Source organism: Anarhichas minor, unplaced genomic scaffold, assembly GCF_050575085.1.
Source record: "Anarhichas minor isolate MPS153535 unplaced genomic scaffold, ASM5057508v1 ptg000066l, whole genome shotgun sequence".
In the NCBI taxonomy this organism is placed as follows: domain Eukaryota; kingdom Metazoa; phylum Chordata; class Actinopteri; order Perciformes; family Anarhichadidae; genus Anarhichas; species Anarhichas minor.
This window is the reverse complement of record NW_027466512.1, coordinates 682,641-697,500: the sequence shown is the minus strand read 5'-3', so window position 1 is coordinate 697,500 and position 14,860 is coordinate 682,641. Positions and strand designations below refer to the sequence as shown.

General features: G+C 46.4%; 1 protein-coding gene across 1 annotated transcript in view; it reads right to left on the bottom strand.

Annotated features, from left to right (window-relative positions):
• The window catches only part of myo1eb (myosin IEb), a 28,302-nt gene extending 13,446 nt beyond the window's left edge, over positions 1-14,856 (bottom strand). Inside the window, exons 1-20 of the mRNA XM_076078397.1 lie at positions 14,565-14,856; positions 13,239-13,372; positions 9,993-10,130; positions 9,807-9,896; positions 9,399-9,493; positions 9,123-9,210; positions 7,316-7,405; positions 7,102-7,233; positions 6,443-6,577; positions 6,223-6,355; positions 5,852-6,048; positions 5,674-5,754; positions 5,500-5,586; positions 5,239-5,325; positions 4,981-5,148; positions 4,108-4,193; positions 3,879-3,960; positions 3,308-3,658; positions 3,045-3,159; positions 2,797-2,966 (exon numbers count right to left, since the gene is read on the bottom strand). Coding sequence (XP_075934512.1) covers positions 2,797-2,966; positions 3,045-3,159; positions 3,308-3,658; positions 3,879-3,960; positions 4,108-4,193; positions 4,981-5,148; positions 5,239-5,325; positions 5,500-5,586; positions 5,674-5,754; positions 5,852-6,048; positions 6,223-6,355; positions 6,443-6,577; positions 7,102-7,233; positions 7,316-7,405; positions 9,123-9,210; positions 9,399-9,493; positions 9,807-9,896; positions 9,993-10,130; positions 13,239-13,372; positions 14,565-14,856 — 2,751 coding nt within the window. The remainder of the gene's footprint in view (positions 1-2,796; positions 2,967-3,044; positions 3,160-3,307; positions 3,659-3,878; positions 3,961-4,107; positions 4,194-4,980; positions 5,149-5,238; positions 5,326-5,499; positions 5,587-5,673; positions 5,755-5,851; positions 6,049-6,222; positions 6,356-6,442; positions 6,578-7,101; positions 7,234-7,315; positions 7,406-9,122; positions 9,211-9,398; positions 9,494-9,806; positions 9,897-9,992; positions 10,131-13,238; positions 13,373-14,564) is intronic.
• Between the last annotated feature and the right edge of the window lie 4 nt (positions 14,857-14,860).

The window sequence follows — 14,860 nt, the reverse complement described above, 5'->3', positions numbered from 1 at the left end:
TCGGCCACCAAACAGGACAGGAACAGACTACAACGGACTGTCAGGTCTGCAGAGAGAATCATTGGTTCCAGCCTGCCCTCCATCCTGGACTTGTTCACCTCCAGAGTCAGGAAACGGGCTGGAAAGATCACTGCAGACCCATCACACCCTGGCCACAAGCTGTTCCAACTCCTCCCCTCTGGTAGGTGCTACAGGGCTCTGTACGCCAAAACCACCAGACACAGGAACAGCTTCTTTCTGCTATCACTCTCATGAACAATAAATAAGTCATACTGCAGTACTACCTTAATTCCATTGCTATTGTTTATAGGTTTATGTTCACATACATATACACACACACATACATACATATATACACACACACACACTTTTTTTTGGATATATATTTATACCAGTGGTGGGCCGTCAGGGCCAGCTAAGCCTTCTCTGCTGGCCTAAACAGAATCACAAAGTTATAGCTATTTTATAATTAAATAATTTTTCATAAATACACTACATGTATTATAATTATTGTTCCCATTATCTTATCTTCTCATTGCACAGCTACTGTCTTCCTCAGTTGCTCTGCTTCCAGTGCAGCTTGTTTTAAGTAGAGCTTTTATCCAATCAGATCTCACCTCTGTGTCTCTAGGTAAGAACAGAGGCCCGAGGCCTGCAGACTCACAAGTGCATCCATGTGCAGTTTAAGTGAATGGGGATGATATTGTTGATTGTCATAGTGTTCAACCAATCAGATCTTTAGTTTGACATGTTGGGCGTATTCTTTGACGTGCCTTTGGCACCGAGGTAGCCTCCTAAGTACATCTGCATTAACGTGCGCCGTGATTGGTCAGTGGGCCAGCGAGTGACTAATGTAAAATTTAAGAAAGCTGGCAGAAGTTAGTTGGAGTAGTAAGAGTTCAAATTGAAAGATATGGAAGAAATAACATTATAACAGCAGCCCTGACTCAGCCAGGAAAAGGATTTGTATGAACGGTGTTCCTGGCTGACAGCGTCGCACATTTTATGGCTGAATGTGTTTCATTTTAACTGAGCATCTTGGTGTTTGGAGCTATGCTACGCTAACCTGAGGACGCCATAGCACGGCAGGACACTACGGTGCTTTTGAAAACTTTTGGAGAAACCCGAGTGGATCTACAAATCAACGAACATGTTTGCAGGGAAACGGAGCTCCACAACCGCGGTCCGCGGCCGGCGGACACGCCGGTGGAGGAGGGATCCCGGCCCCGCTGCGAACCGGCCGCCGTAGACCCGCGAAATACAACTGGGGAGGCTCGACTGTCACTGGCGTCCATGAATCGAGAAGGACTTCTTACTGGAACTGAAACGATGTACTGGGATTAAACTCTTTGTCAACAAAGAATTCAGTAAGTGACAAACTAAGTTTGTTTTCTTACATCTGCAGTAACGTTTTTATGAATATTTGAATGGCTCGTGCTCGTGTGGTGGAATGCGTGGATCCGCTGCAGGTTTGCTGGATTGATGTGTTGCTTTGTTGTCATATAAATATATGTGACTGGTTCTTATGACTTTGTGGTCGTCATTGTGTTAATTACGTTGATTTTGTTATGCATTGTCCGTTAATGACGCAGCGTCCCGTCATGCACGGATTTATGTATCTGCACCTTAGCTGTTCAACTGTAGTAGGACAGCACAGAAGGCCCAGACATAAAATGCACGGCCCACCACTGATTTATATTTATATTGTATATAGCTGTTAAATGTTTATACCTACATCTGTTCTACTTTTTTGCTGCCCTTTTTTATACTTTATATATTTTTTCTTGTTTACTGTAAAATAGTGTTTGTACATTGAGTGCAGAGTGGAAACTGGAGCCAAATTCCATGTATGCGTATACATACATGACCAATAAAGCTGATTCTGATTCTGATGCTGATGATGTCAGACCATTAAAGTTTTGCACTGTAATACCAAGTCCATACTAACCGTCCTGGTGGTCTGAGCCTCATCGATGCTCCTTCAAAACCTCCTCCTGGAGTACTTACCTCACCTATTGCTATTATCCCCACCAGAGCCCAATGTCTCAACCAAGATCTCTTGACTCCCACTTCCTCACCATTAGAACTTCTACACCTGCAGCCCGATACCTTTGAGGTCATTGCGGTCCTGGTGCTGCAGATCTTCTCTTGTCTCACGGTGGATACCATGACAGAAAGCTGCAGTATGTCCCTCCTCCTGTGGAGACCTAAGCTACTGAGGCTACAAAGGAGAACATGTTTGTTGTAGAGTACCACATAAAACCAGAAGAAGATGAGTGGGAGTGCGCCATGTTGGTACATCCGAGCTTGCCAGGTACGGACGACTTGTCCAGTTCCTGGACGGTTGACTTAACAACAGCTGATCTTGACTGATTTCTGAGATGGATTGGATTGCGGTGCCACAAAGATAGAATTCATCCACAACTCCGCCCCTTAAGCAACACCAGGGAAGTGATGTACACGTTTTGATCACCGATCACCGCCGACTAACCACACCTGCCGGACCAAAACGACACGAAACTGCCCCGGGGAGGAGAATCAAGATAGAAGCTAAGCTAACCCAGCTAGGACCTGAGGCTACTCCACTACCCAGCATGCTCCTGGCTGGTCTGATGTCCGGTAGCAGAAAAATAAGATGGATGAAAGCAACGGTACGTCGGTGACTGTTGAGCCCACATCTTCACAGAGACCTGGATCCATTGTGGTCCAGGATCAAGCTGCACTCAACAGGCTACAACTAAACTAACTTCTGTTGTGCATCCCCTGAATCCTTGAATTCTGGACTTGAGTATTTACCCTGAATTTTCGGTCGAACTTCACCACGACGTCGGCAAAGTCGATCCTCTCTCGGCGGCCGACGAACTGTCTGATCTCCGGGTGGTTGTCCGTCCCGAGGTAGTCGCCCACGAAGTTCCTGTTGATGCTGTTTCTGCGTCGCTCCTTCTTGTTCAGCAGGACGTCAGAGGCTGGAGGAACCAGAAAAATCACTTAGTAGAGAGGAAGACGTATGGCTTCCTTAACCCACTTGTAGGAGACGGTCTTACCTTCCTCCCTCATCCTGACATACTTGCGGACGGCGATGTGTTTACGCCAAGCCTTCTGGATGACCCGAGCGTAACCGTTATACTTCCTCTCCCTCATCTCCTCCAACAAGAAGAGCTACAGAGAAGAAAAAGGACACAGAGACAACAAACATAAAGACTTCTGGGATCTACGATACCCAGAATGCCGCTGCGTCAGAAACAGAACTCATGGTATAAAAACTTTACAGCCGGATAAAACCCGCTTCCCGAGCTGTGTTTCATACCGACTCCGGAGCTTTGATGAAGACTTTGGTCTTGCCCAGCTGGAACTGGTCCTGGTCCATGTGGACGGAGTTGAGGAGGTGCAGGACTCCCTTGCGCTCCTCGCCCTTCCATTGAGGCCAGCTCTCCTTTGTCAGGATGGCGTACCTCTGCAGAAACTTGTTGAAGGCCCGTCTGTAGGCGTATCCCGCCCGGCGGACTCTGATGTTCTCTCGGAGGCCCAGGTACTCGACCTGGTGTCTGGCCCGGTTATCCTCCCAGTCCCGGGGACGCTTGGTCTCGTTGGGTTTGATGCAGCGAATGTAGTGGGGGGTGCACTTCATCAGAGTCTGGACTAGACTGTTGGCTTGTTTCTAAAAAGGTAGAGAGGGGGGAGGGGCAGTTTTACCTGTTGTATCTTTCTGATGTGAGACACCATGAGATCAGCAATCTAAAGCAATAAAATCAGTAAAATCAGGTGGCGTTCTAACGAACATCCCACCTTCTGGTCCTAAAGTTTGAAAGGACCACAAGTTCTTCTAAGGCTCGTCCTGAAGGTGGCGCTAGAGGAAAGACAACATCTCTCTCTCTCACCTTGATCTTACTGCTGGCGGTGGTCGGACGCCCTCTCTTCTCCGCCTCCAGGTTCTCAGTGAACAGAGCTCTGATGAACGGACTGACCACAAACACACCACACAGATGGGGGGGGGGGGGGGGGGGGGTTATTGTGAGGTCATCATGAGGTCATCAGACATCATGCTTCATAAGCTGCGTTTCAAAGTTTTTACCGTTTCATACCGTAACGCTCAGTTAGAATACTCACAACTCGCTGCTCTGCATCAGCTCGATGATGTCATTAAACAACACATCTCTGTTCCTCTCACAGAAGCCGCTGACATCATATGACACCTGGACAGACTGATAGGTGAACAGCTGGACAGACAGACAGGTGAACACCTGGACAGACTGATAGGTGAACAGCTGGACAGACAGACAGACGGGTGAACACCTGGACAGACTGATAGGTGAACAGCTGGACAGACAGACAGGTGAACACCTGGACAGACTGATAGGTGAACAGCTGGACAGACAGACAGACGGGTGAACACCTGGACAGACAGACAGACGGGTGAACACCTGGACAGACAGACAGAGAGAAGGACACTGAAGAAACTATTATCCATATTGGATAACCCGGACCACCCTCTCCACTACCTACTGCAGGGACAGCGGAGCACTTTCTCCAACAGACTGATTCAGCTCCGCTGTCACAAGGACCGATACAGGAAAACATTCCTGCCCTCTGCTATTAGACTCTATAATAAATCACCTCTGGCCAAATCAAACACAAGACTATAACAATGCTACACTGTTGTTGCTGCTGTTGGTGATCTTGTGCACTACTGTTTTGTTTATTTTCTCCTACTTAGTTAATTTAATATGATTCTATTTAGTGTATATACTGTGCATTTTTATTACATTATTTTCTTAAATTTAATAGGTCCTGCTCTGTTATTTTATTATATTGTATATAGTGTGCATTTTCCATACCTAATATTTCTATTTTATTGTGTAACCCTGTTTGCTGCTGCCACAGACAAATTTCCCCTTGGGGATGAATAAAGTATATTTCTATTCTATTCTATTCAATTCAGACGGCTGAACACCTGGACAGACAGACAGGTGTACTGCGTACCTTCCCAGCGTAGTGGTGGATGATGAATCCTTTATTCCAGCTGCTGAAGTGTTCGTGGGATCCGATCTGTCCCTGAAGTTTCTGCAGCAGCGTCTGATCCGCTCCTTCACCTTTAGCGTGCATCGTCGCACAAACGTCATCCAGGACGCTCATGAGCCCGAGAGGATTCTGGGAAACGTCCAGAGAATACAGAGCTGTATTAATTTAATACTTATAACTTCATGTGTTCGAGGACACAGAGACGATCAGTCGACTCACCAGTTTGGACTCGATGAGGTCACAGACCACCTTGTTGTTGAAATACTCGATGGGCGTCCACTGGATCCCCTCCTGAACGTATTCGTCCTGCAGAGACACAAGATTCATGTTGATGTATAAAGTAGAAAAGGACAAAATCTTTCTGATCAATAACTGTAAATAATACAGGAAAAAAGGTCACAGGTTCAAACAGAATCCTCCTAAATAAGAGGGAAAAGTAATGTGATGATGTCACGATGCGATGATGTCATGATGTCTCACCTGTTCTGCCTTCAGCGTGAGCTCAATAAAAATCTGCTGCAGCTTCTCGTTCACGAAGTTGATGCAGAACTGCTCGAAGCCGTTTCGCTGAAAAAGAAGAAACAACAAGTTACTAATCAGATCAGTGGAGTCAATCAATCAATCAATCAAGTACCAACGTGTTTGTGTTTATACCTGGAAGATCTCAAAGCCGTAGATATCGAGGACTCCGATGTTGAGCACTTCCTGGTCTTTCTGTATGGCTTTATTAACACACTGCACGCACACACACACACACACACACCAGTTAATCAACACAGAATAAAACAAAGTGTTCAATTAAATGTGCACACGAAGCGATGAAGCAACTGACGTCAACAAGGAAGTCGAAGAGTCGGGTGTAGAGAGCTTTGGACAGGGCGTCTCTGGAGAAGCAGGCCTGCTCCGTGTTCAGGGTCACGGCGATGGACTCGGTCTTGCCGCCCCACTTACTGTCCATAATCCTGCTGGTCAGTTTACTGCAGAGACCGTCCTGAGGGATCCCCAGCAGGAAGGACGGGAACGCCAGGACTGACAGGAAGACAGGCGGAGACTAAACGTTAGTTTAGAGAAAGTCATCAATGAAAATGAGTTTTGATTCTGAAGAAAACCTTCATAAACCTTCATCATCTCACTGGCTCTTATTTGACCCCTTATCACCCTTTATCTGTTGTGTTGTTTAGTGTACTTTGTGTATTTTCTTACAGTCCTGGCTTTCGACCACGGCGTAATTGTTTTCCTCTCTGAAGCTGATGTTTCCCAGATGAAGAATTCCTGCAACAAGCTGAAGAACTGAATCCTGTTCCTCCACAGACAGACCCACTACTGACATGGCCTCCTGAGAGACAGACAGGCAGAGAGACAGACAGTCAGTCAGACAGACGGTTCAGCAGACAGACGGTTCAGCAGACAGACAGATACAGACCATAGTATCAGAGAACTCCTTCTTGTCGTTCATGTCCTCCACAGTGTAGGTTCCTGATTGGTTGAGATAGAAATAATAGTCGGGGGTCGTGACCCCGAGGTTCTCCCTCTGCTCCTTAGTCGCCCCCTCCAACATCTGAGGACAGACGTCAGAGGGTCGGGTTATTACGTTCATTCAACTGATGTTCTTTTTGTATTAAAACCAACACTTCTGTTAACATAAGATCGGGAGAGGAAGTGACGGGATCAGGAGAGGAAGTGACGGGACCAGGAGAGGAAGTGACAGAATCAGGAGAGGAAGGGACCAGGAGAGGAAGTGAAGGGACCAGGAGAGTATATTAAAGAATAGAAAGAGGAAGTGACAACATTGGAAGAAGAAGTGAACGGATCGGGAGAGGAAGTTACGGAATCAAGAGAGGAAGTGAAAAGATCGGAAGAAGTAGTGAGGGAATTAGGAGAGGAAGTTAAGGAATCAGTAAAGGAAGTGACGAATTGGGAGAAGGAAGTGAAAGGATATGGAGAATGGAAAAGGAACTGACAAGAATGGAAGGAGGAACATACTGAACAAATAAGGATCAGGCAAACTGAACACATGTTGTAGTACTCCTTGCGGTACATAGTAGTACATGTTGGAGTACATAGTAGTATATATTTGAGTACCTGGTAGTAGATGTGGAAGCTTCTCTCTCCAGGATTCTGTGAAACAACTCGACTTTTCTCCAACAGGAAGTTGGAGATTTTTCCTCCATCAGGAGCTCCTCCTCGACTGAACTGGATCTCAAAGTATTTACCCTGATAGAAGGACAGTGCAAGTGTGTTAGTGGTATACTTTTTACTACTGTATATAAATCTGTCTGAATATAGCTGTACTCACAAATCTGCTGGAGTTGTTGTTGCGGACAGTTTTGGCGTTACCGAAGGCTTCCAGTAGAGGGTTAGACTGCAGGATGATGTCTTTAAGATGCTACACACACACACACACACACACACACACACACACACACACACACACACACACACACACACACACACACACACACACACACACACACACACACACACACACACACACACACACACACACACACACACACACACACACAATAACAGTAGTACGATCGGTAGTATTACCAGCAGGAATACACCGATCCAAATCTCATCTGATTTTAACACCAACTCCTAAAATCTGAGTTACTGCATCCTTAACTACCAGAACCACGAGCAGCACCACGACTAGTACCACGAGCAGCACCACGAGCAGCATCACGACTAGTACCACGAGCAGCACCACGAGCAGCATCACGACTAGTACCACGAGCAGCACCACGACTAGTACCACGAGCAGCATCACGACTAGTACCACGAGCAGCACCACGACTAGTACCACGAGCAGCATCACGACTAGTACCACGAGCAGCACCACGAGCAGTACCACGAGCAGCACCACGAGCAGTACCACGAGCAGTACCACGACTAGTACCACGACTAGTACCACGAGCAGCACCACGACTAGTACCACGAGCAGCACCACGACTAGTACCACGAGCAGCACCACGACCAGCACCACGACCAGCACCACGACCAGCACCACGAGCAGTACCACGAGCAGTACCACGAGCAGCACCACGACTAGTACCACGACCAGCACCACGAGCAGTACCACGAGCAGTACCACGAGCAGCACCACGACTAGTACCACGAGCAGCACCACGAGCAGCACCACGAGCAGCACCACGAGCAGCACCACGAGCAGCACCACGAGCAGCACCACGAGCAGCACCACGAGCAGTACCACGAGCAGCACCACGAGCAGCACCACGAGCAGCACCACGAGCAGCACCACGAGCAGTACCACGAGCAGCACCACGAGCAGCACCACGAGCAGCACCACGAGCAGCACCACGAGCAGCACCACGAGCAGCACCACGAGCAGCACGACGAGCAGCACCACGAGCAGCACCACGAGCAGCACGACGAGCAGCACGACGAGCAGCACGACGAGCAGCACCACGAGCAGCACCACGAGCAGCACGACGAGCAGCACGACGAGCAGCACGACGAGCAGTACCACGAGCAGCACCACGAGCAGCATCACGAGCAGTACGACGAGCAGTACCACGAGCAGCACCACGAGCAGCACGACGAGCAGCACGACGAGCAGTACCACGAGCAGCACCACGAGCAGCACGACGAGCAGCACGACGAGCAGTACCACGAGCAGCACCACGAGCAGCACGACGAGCAGTACCACGAGCAGCACCACGAGCAGCATCACGAGCAGCACGACGAGCAGTACCACGAGCAGTACCACGAGCAGCACCACGAGCAGCACGACGAGCAGTACCACGAGCAGTACGACGAGCAGCATCACGAGCAGCACGACGAGCAGTACCACGAGCAGTACCACGAGCAGCACCACGAGCAGCACGACGAGCAGTACCACGAGCAGTACGACGAGCAGCATCACGAGCAGCACCACGAGCAGCATCACGAGCAGTACGACGAGCAGCACCACGAGCAGTACCACGAGCAGCACCACAAGCAGCACCACGAGCAGCACCACGAGCAGCACCACGAGCAGCATCACGAGCAGTACGACGAGCAGCATCACGAGCAGTACCACGAGCAGTACGACGAGTAGTACCACGAGCAGCATCATGAGCAGTACTCCGTGTACTGACCTGGACTTTGTCTCCTCCTCCGGACACTTTGGACACGTAGCTCATGATGAATTTGGCAGCAACAGTTTTTCCAGCTCCACTTTCACCGCTGACAGGAAACAGGAAACATCAGTCTCAACACATTAATTTACCTTCAGAAAATACCTGATGAAGCCCCGCCCACACTGTCCTGTTACAGATGTTTTATAACTTTTTGATCGATTAGTCATCGATATTTAATGAGAGAAACACTGACAGGTGTTGTTGTTGTTGTTTGCGTCGGTTAGTCCCGCCTACCTGATGATGACACACTGGTTCTCGTTGTCAATCAACATGTTTCTATACATGTTGTCAGCCAGAGCGTAGATGTGGGGGGGGTTCTCATACTGAGCCTGGAGGAAGAAGGTCAACATGTTATTGATCTTATATTTGTGGGGACCAGTTTAAGTTTAACATTAACAGCGACGATATTTAGTAAGTAAGAACATTTCTGAATTTATTACATTTATATGTTGTGTTGTATTGTTGTATTATGTTGTTGTATTGTGTTGTATTGTTGTATTATGTTGTTGTATTGTGTTGTTGTATTGTGTTGTATTGTTGTATTATGTTGTTGTATTGTGTTGTATTGTTGTATTGTGTTGTTGTATTGTGTTGTATTGTTGTATTATGTTGTTGTATTGTGTTGTTGTATTGTTGTCGCACCGCTCCTTGGTAGAGCTCCACTTCTCTGTCAGTGAAATAAGGAAGCTGTTTGAACGGATTCACAGAGATCAGAACTGGACCGATGTAGGTCTGAACAGAACCAGGTTAAGGACCAGAACCAGAACATTTGAACCACTTCATCTCTAAAACTCATAATGTTGTTTAGTAAACATGAGGTGAGGATACGAAGATGTAGTCGTCCATGTATCTCTTCTTCAGGTTCTCCGTGATGGCGTCCTCATTGATCTTGGACAGCAGCACCATGTCGTCCACACCGCTCACCTTCACGTTCTGAGCAAGCCAATGGTAACGCTCCTTACTACCCTAAGGGGCGGGGCATAAACACAGAGACAGTCAGCTGATCACGTCAATCACATCATGTAGGTAGGTAGTCTGGGTTAAGTAGTCTGGGTTAGGTAGTCTGGATTAAATCGTCCGGGTTAAGTCGTCCGGGTTAAGTAGTCTGGGATTAGGTAGTCTGGGTTCGGTAGTCTGGGTTCGGTAGTCTGTTTTAGGTAGTCTGGGTTAAGTAGTCTGGATTAAGTAGTCTGGATTAAGTAGTCTGGGTTGGTTAGTTTAGATAAATTGGTAGTCGGGATAAAGTATTAGATCCAGATTAGGTATTAATATATTAATATGTATATTATTCAATATTAGACTTTTTATCACAATGTGGTTTCACTTCTTTTACTGAAGTCAAAGATCTGAAAACTGTTTGTTCAGCAGAAACTTCCTGTGTGTCTGTGTGTGTTTTAGTATGTGTGTGTGTTTTAGTATGTGTGTGTGTTTTAGTATGTGTGTGTGTGTGTCTCTCTCGGTGTGCTAGCAGCTGATTGGTTCGATCGTTTCTCCTTCCTGAAGAATTCCCAACATTCCTTCTGTCCTGTGGGATCTTGTTGAGGAGCGGCGACGCCCGACATGTAGCTCTGTGTGTGTGTGTGTGTGTGTGTGTGTGTGTGTGTGTGTGTGTGTGTGTGTGTGTGTGTGTCGTCAGATTGGTCAACGTTTGTAAATGAACTAAAAACATAAAACTGACTAAACAGAGAAAATATGGATTCTAGTTTAAATATATATTATATCTGAAATGATCGATCGATTAATGTACACGTTAAGAGCAGATTACAAAATTAACAATAATAATATTCATCATTATTATAAAGATAACAATAATTGCAATATCGTAATAATACAAGTAATAATAATAATAATAATCTTTATCTGCTGTAAATATATAAAGTTACTCATCTTTCATTGTTTCTGCAGTAAAAATATAAAAACATGTAAATATTAGAACAATAATGAGATTAAACTAAATACATTTTATTAACAAAGTTTATTAAAAACTGGAAATAAAATCAGAAATTATGAAATCAAAAATATGTATTTATAAAATGAAATCAAGACAAAAAGAGAAAAGATGGAAATAAAATATGATTTAAATGATTTTATGTTCAGTGAAACATCTGAGGGTGTAATTTACTTCATACATAATATCTTTATCACGTTTATTTATTTAGATTAAATTAGAAAATACACGTTTATATATTTATTTATACTTACTCATTTATTGTTACTTTTTTTATTTTTTTTAACTTAAAAAGAACAAAAACATGTGATCAGCAGCAGAAATCTGATCAGGGATCTGTTCCTGCAGGACCGGGGCCGGGACCCGGGACCGGACCAGGACCAGAACCGGATTTGGGTCCCGTTTCAAACAGCTCGTAGTCTGAAGTAAATAGTCGCGCTCACCATGGCTGCTTCACTTCCTGCTTCTTCAGGTAAATGTTGAGAAATCTTCAGTCAGTCTCAGGTGGATCAGGATCCAGGTGGACTTGGACTGATCCAGGATCAGCTCAGTCCGGATCCGCTGAGTTGGGATCAGAGGATCAGAAGGATTCTGTTGGTCTCGGAGACATGTTGTCCTCTCTTAGTCTTCTGTTGTTCTTGCTCCAGTCTTCAGGCTGAACTCTCTGCAGGTGTGGGCAGGTGAAGCCCCGCCTCCTCCTTCTCCTCTTGCTGCCACCTGTGGAACTCTGGGTAATGTAGTCCTGACAGCGGAAGTGTCCAAAACTACTAAACTTTGTTTCTGTAGAACTTTTATTCTGAAATGTTTTCATTTATTTTATTTGTGGACAAAATTAATTCGTTACATTTCTTTATAAAAATAAAAACGTGTTGAATGTTCAATATTGGTTTGATATTTAGATATTATTAATTAATTAATATATATATATACATTTAAATATATATATAACCCGTTAATATATATATATGTAATAAATATATTTAATTGTTGAAGGTACAGACGTCTGTGTTTTTATAAAACTCTCAAAAATATTCACAGAAAATTAATTTTCGTTTATTTAGATTCAGTTTTTTTATTTTATTAATCTGATCTACTTTTTAATCTTCACTTTGTTTTATTTATTTATTTAATACAAAACTATAAATCATCTTCTTGTGAAGCCACATTGACCTCTGACAGGAAGTGAAAACTCAGAGTTCATGCTGGGAGCTTGAGTCTGACCGAGTTCTGAACTTTTCAGCTCATTAGAAACTGAACTGAATCGGTTTTTGAGTTTTAAGCAGTAAATATGGTTTCACTTTAGTTTTTCTTAAATGTCATTTAAAGCGGTCCAGCTCTCGTGTGTCTGGAGACCCTCAGACATGAGCCTAAAGCCCCCCCCCCCCTCCCTCCCTCCCTCCCTCCCCACCACTCCATGAACGACCGACGCCCGGCAGACAAGCTGAACGAGTTTTCGGCCAAATCCCAATGTCCCCCCTAAATCCTCAAACCCTGAACCCTCAAGGACTTGCTGAGGTCACCTGGTGAGTGGTGAGTGTGAGACTGTGAGGGCTTGAGATGGTGTAAATATGAACGGGACAGCACTTTGCTGCAACATATCACGTTACCATGAAAACTACAATAAATATGATGTATAATTGTGGGTATTTATTTTATAATATATAAAATATTTGATAAAATCAAATATTTGATGAATAAATAAATAAATATCTTCTGATTTCATGTTTATTTGTTGTTCCATCTTTAACCCTTAATGTTTCTGAGTAAATGTATTATGACAGGCTGAACACACGTGATCCGTCCTCTTTGTTTACGTCTCCATGCGTCCACTGGCTACCCCGTGTTTAACATCACATTGCAATGATTTGTGGGTAATTCCCTGAGGCTAAGTTACGGTAAGGGTTCATAAATGGCTCGACATGTCTGCGAGAGCCTCAAACACTGGATGATGTGACAGTGGGACAGAACTAAACCCTCACGGACTTCGCGGGAGCGCCTCAAAGTCCGTGAGTCCGTAAGGGGGACGTTGGGATTTGGCCTCTATTGTCGTTTTGAAAGACAATGGGACAGTCCTGACCCGATCCACCAGCTCCAGACCACCAGGTGCTCCCCCCCCCGCCCCATGCCTCCCAAGGACCACCGGACTGAATGACTACAGGCCCGTCGCCCTGTCCTCTGTGGTCATGAAGTCCTTTGAGCGTCTGGTCCTGTCCAACCTTAAAACCCTCACTGAGTCTCTCCTGGACCCCCTGCAGTCCGCCTACAGAGCCAACAGCATGAAGGCAACATTACATTACATTTACATTACATTACAGTCATTTAGCAGACGCTTTTATCCAAAGCGACTTACAATAAGTGTATTCAACATCGGTTTTCGAGAGAACTAGTCACCAGAAGTAATAAGTGCATGTCCCTACCTCAAACAAGCATCTAAGAGCATAAACCAGAGCCAACGTACAGTGCAGAAACAAAGGAATGCAATAAGTGCCACAAGCTAATATAAAAACAATAAGTGCAATAAGCTAGTATGAATACAGTAGATGCTAGGTAAGTGCTAAGCGGAAGGGTAGGCCTTCTTGAAGAGGTGAGTTTTCAGCCTGATGAAAGATGGGCAGCGACTCTGCCGTCCTGACGTCAGTGGGGAGTTCATTCCACCACTGAGGGGCCAGGACAGAAAACAGCCGCGACCGGGTCGATCGGCCGCAGGGACCTCTGAGCGACGGGGCAACCAGTCGCCCCGAGGCAGCAGAGCGAAGTGGTCGGGCCGGGGTGTAGGGCTTGACCATGGCCTGGAGATAGGAAGGAGCTGTTCCTTTCACTGCCCTGTAGGCTAGCACCAGAGTCTTAAACTGGATGCGGGCTCTTACAGGTAGCCAGTGTAGAGAACGGAGAAGGCAAGTTGTGTGGGAGAACTTGGGGCGATTGAACACCAGGCGAGCTGCAGCTTTCTGGACAAGCTCCAGAGGTCTGATGGCCAGCGCCGGGGCTCCGGCAAGTAGTGAGTTGCAGTAGTCCAGGCGGGAGATGACAAGAGCCTGGATTAGCACCTGCGCCGTCTCATCAGTGAGGAAGGGGCGAATCCTCCTGATGTTGTAGAGCAGGAATCTGCAGGAGCGTGTAACCGATGCAATGTTTGCTGAGAACGACAGTTGGTCATCCAGGGTCACACCCAGGTTTCTCGCAGTCTGAGTTGGCGTCACCACGGTATCATCAATGGTGATGGACAGGTCTCGGTGCGGGCAACCCTTCCCCGGGAGGAACAGTAGCTCGGTTTGGTCCAGGTTAAGCTTGAGGTGGTGTGTCGTCATCCACTTCGAGATGTCAGCCAAGCACGCAGCGATGCGTGCCTCCACTTGAGTGTCCCCGGGGGGAAATGACAAGACCAGCTGGGTGTCATCGGCATAACCGATGACACCCAGCCGGCAACAACCTCCACCGTATCCAGTGGACACCTAGCACACTGCTGCCTTCTTGATGAGTTTGTTGAGTCTGTTCCTGTCGGCTGTCGAGATGCTGCTGCCCCAGCAGACCACTCCATAGAAGATGGCTGATGCCACCACAGAAGAAGAAGAAGGTCCTCAGGAGAGCTCCCTGCGCTCCAAAGACCTGAGTCTCCTCAGCAGATAGTCTGCTCTGACCCTTTTTATAGAGTGCATGTATGTGGTCAGTCCAGTCCAGTTTATTGTTCAAGTGAACACCCAGGTCCTTACAAGATCTCACCATCTCCATCCTCTGCTCCTCCATCACG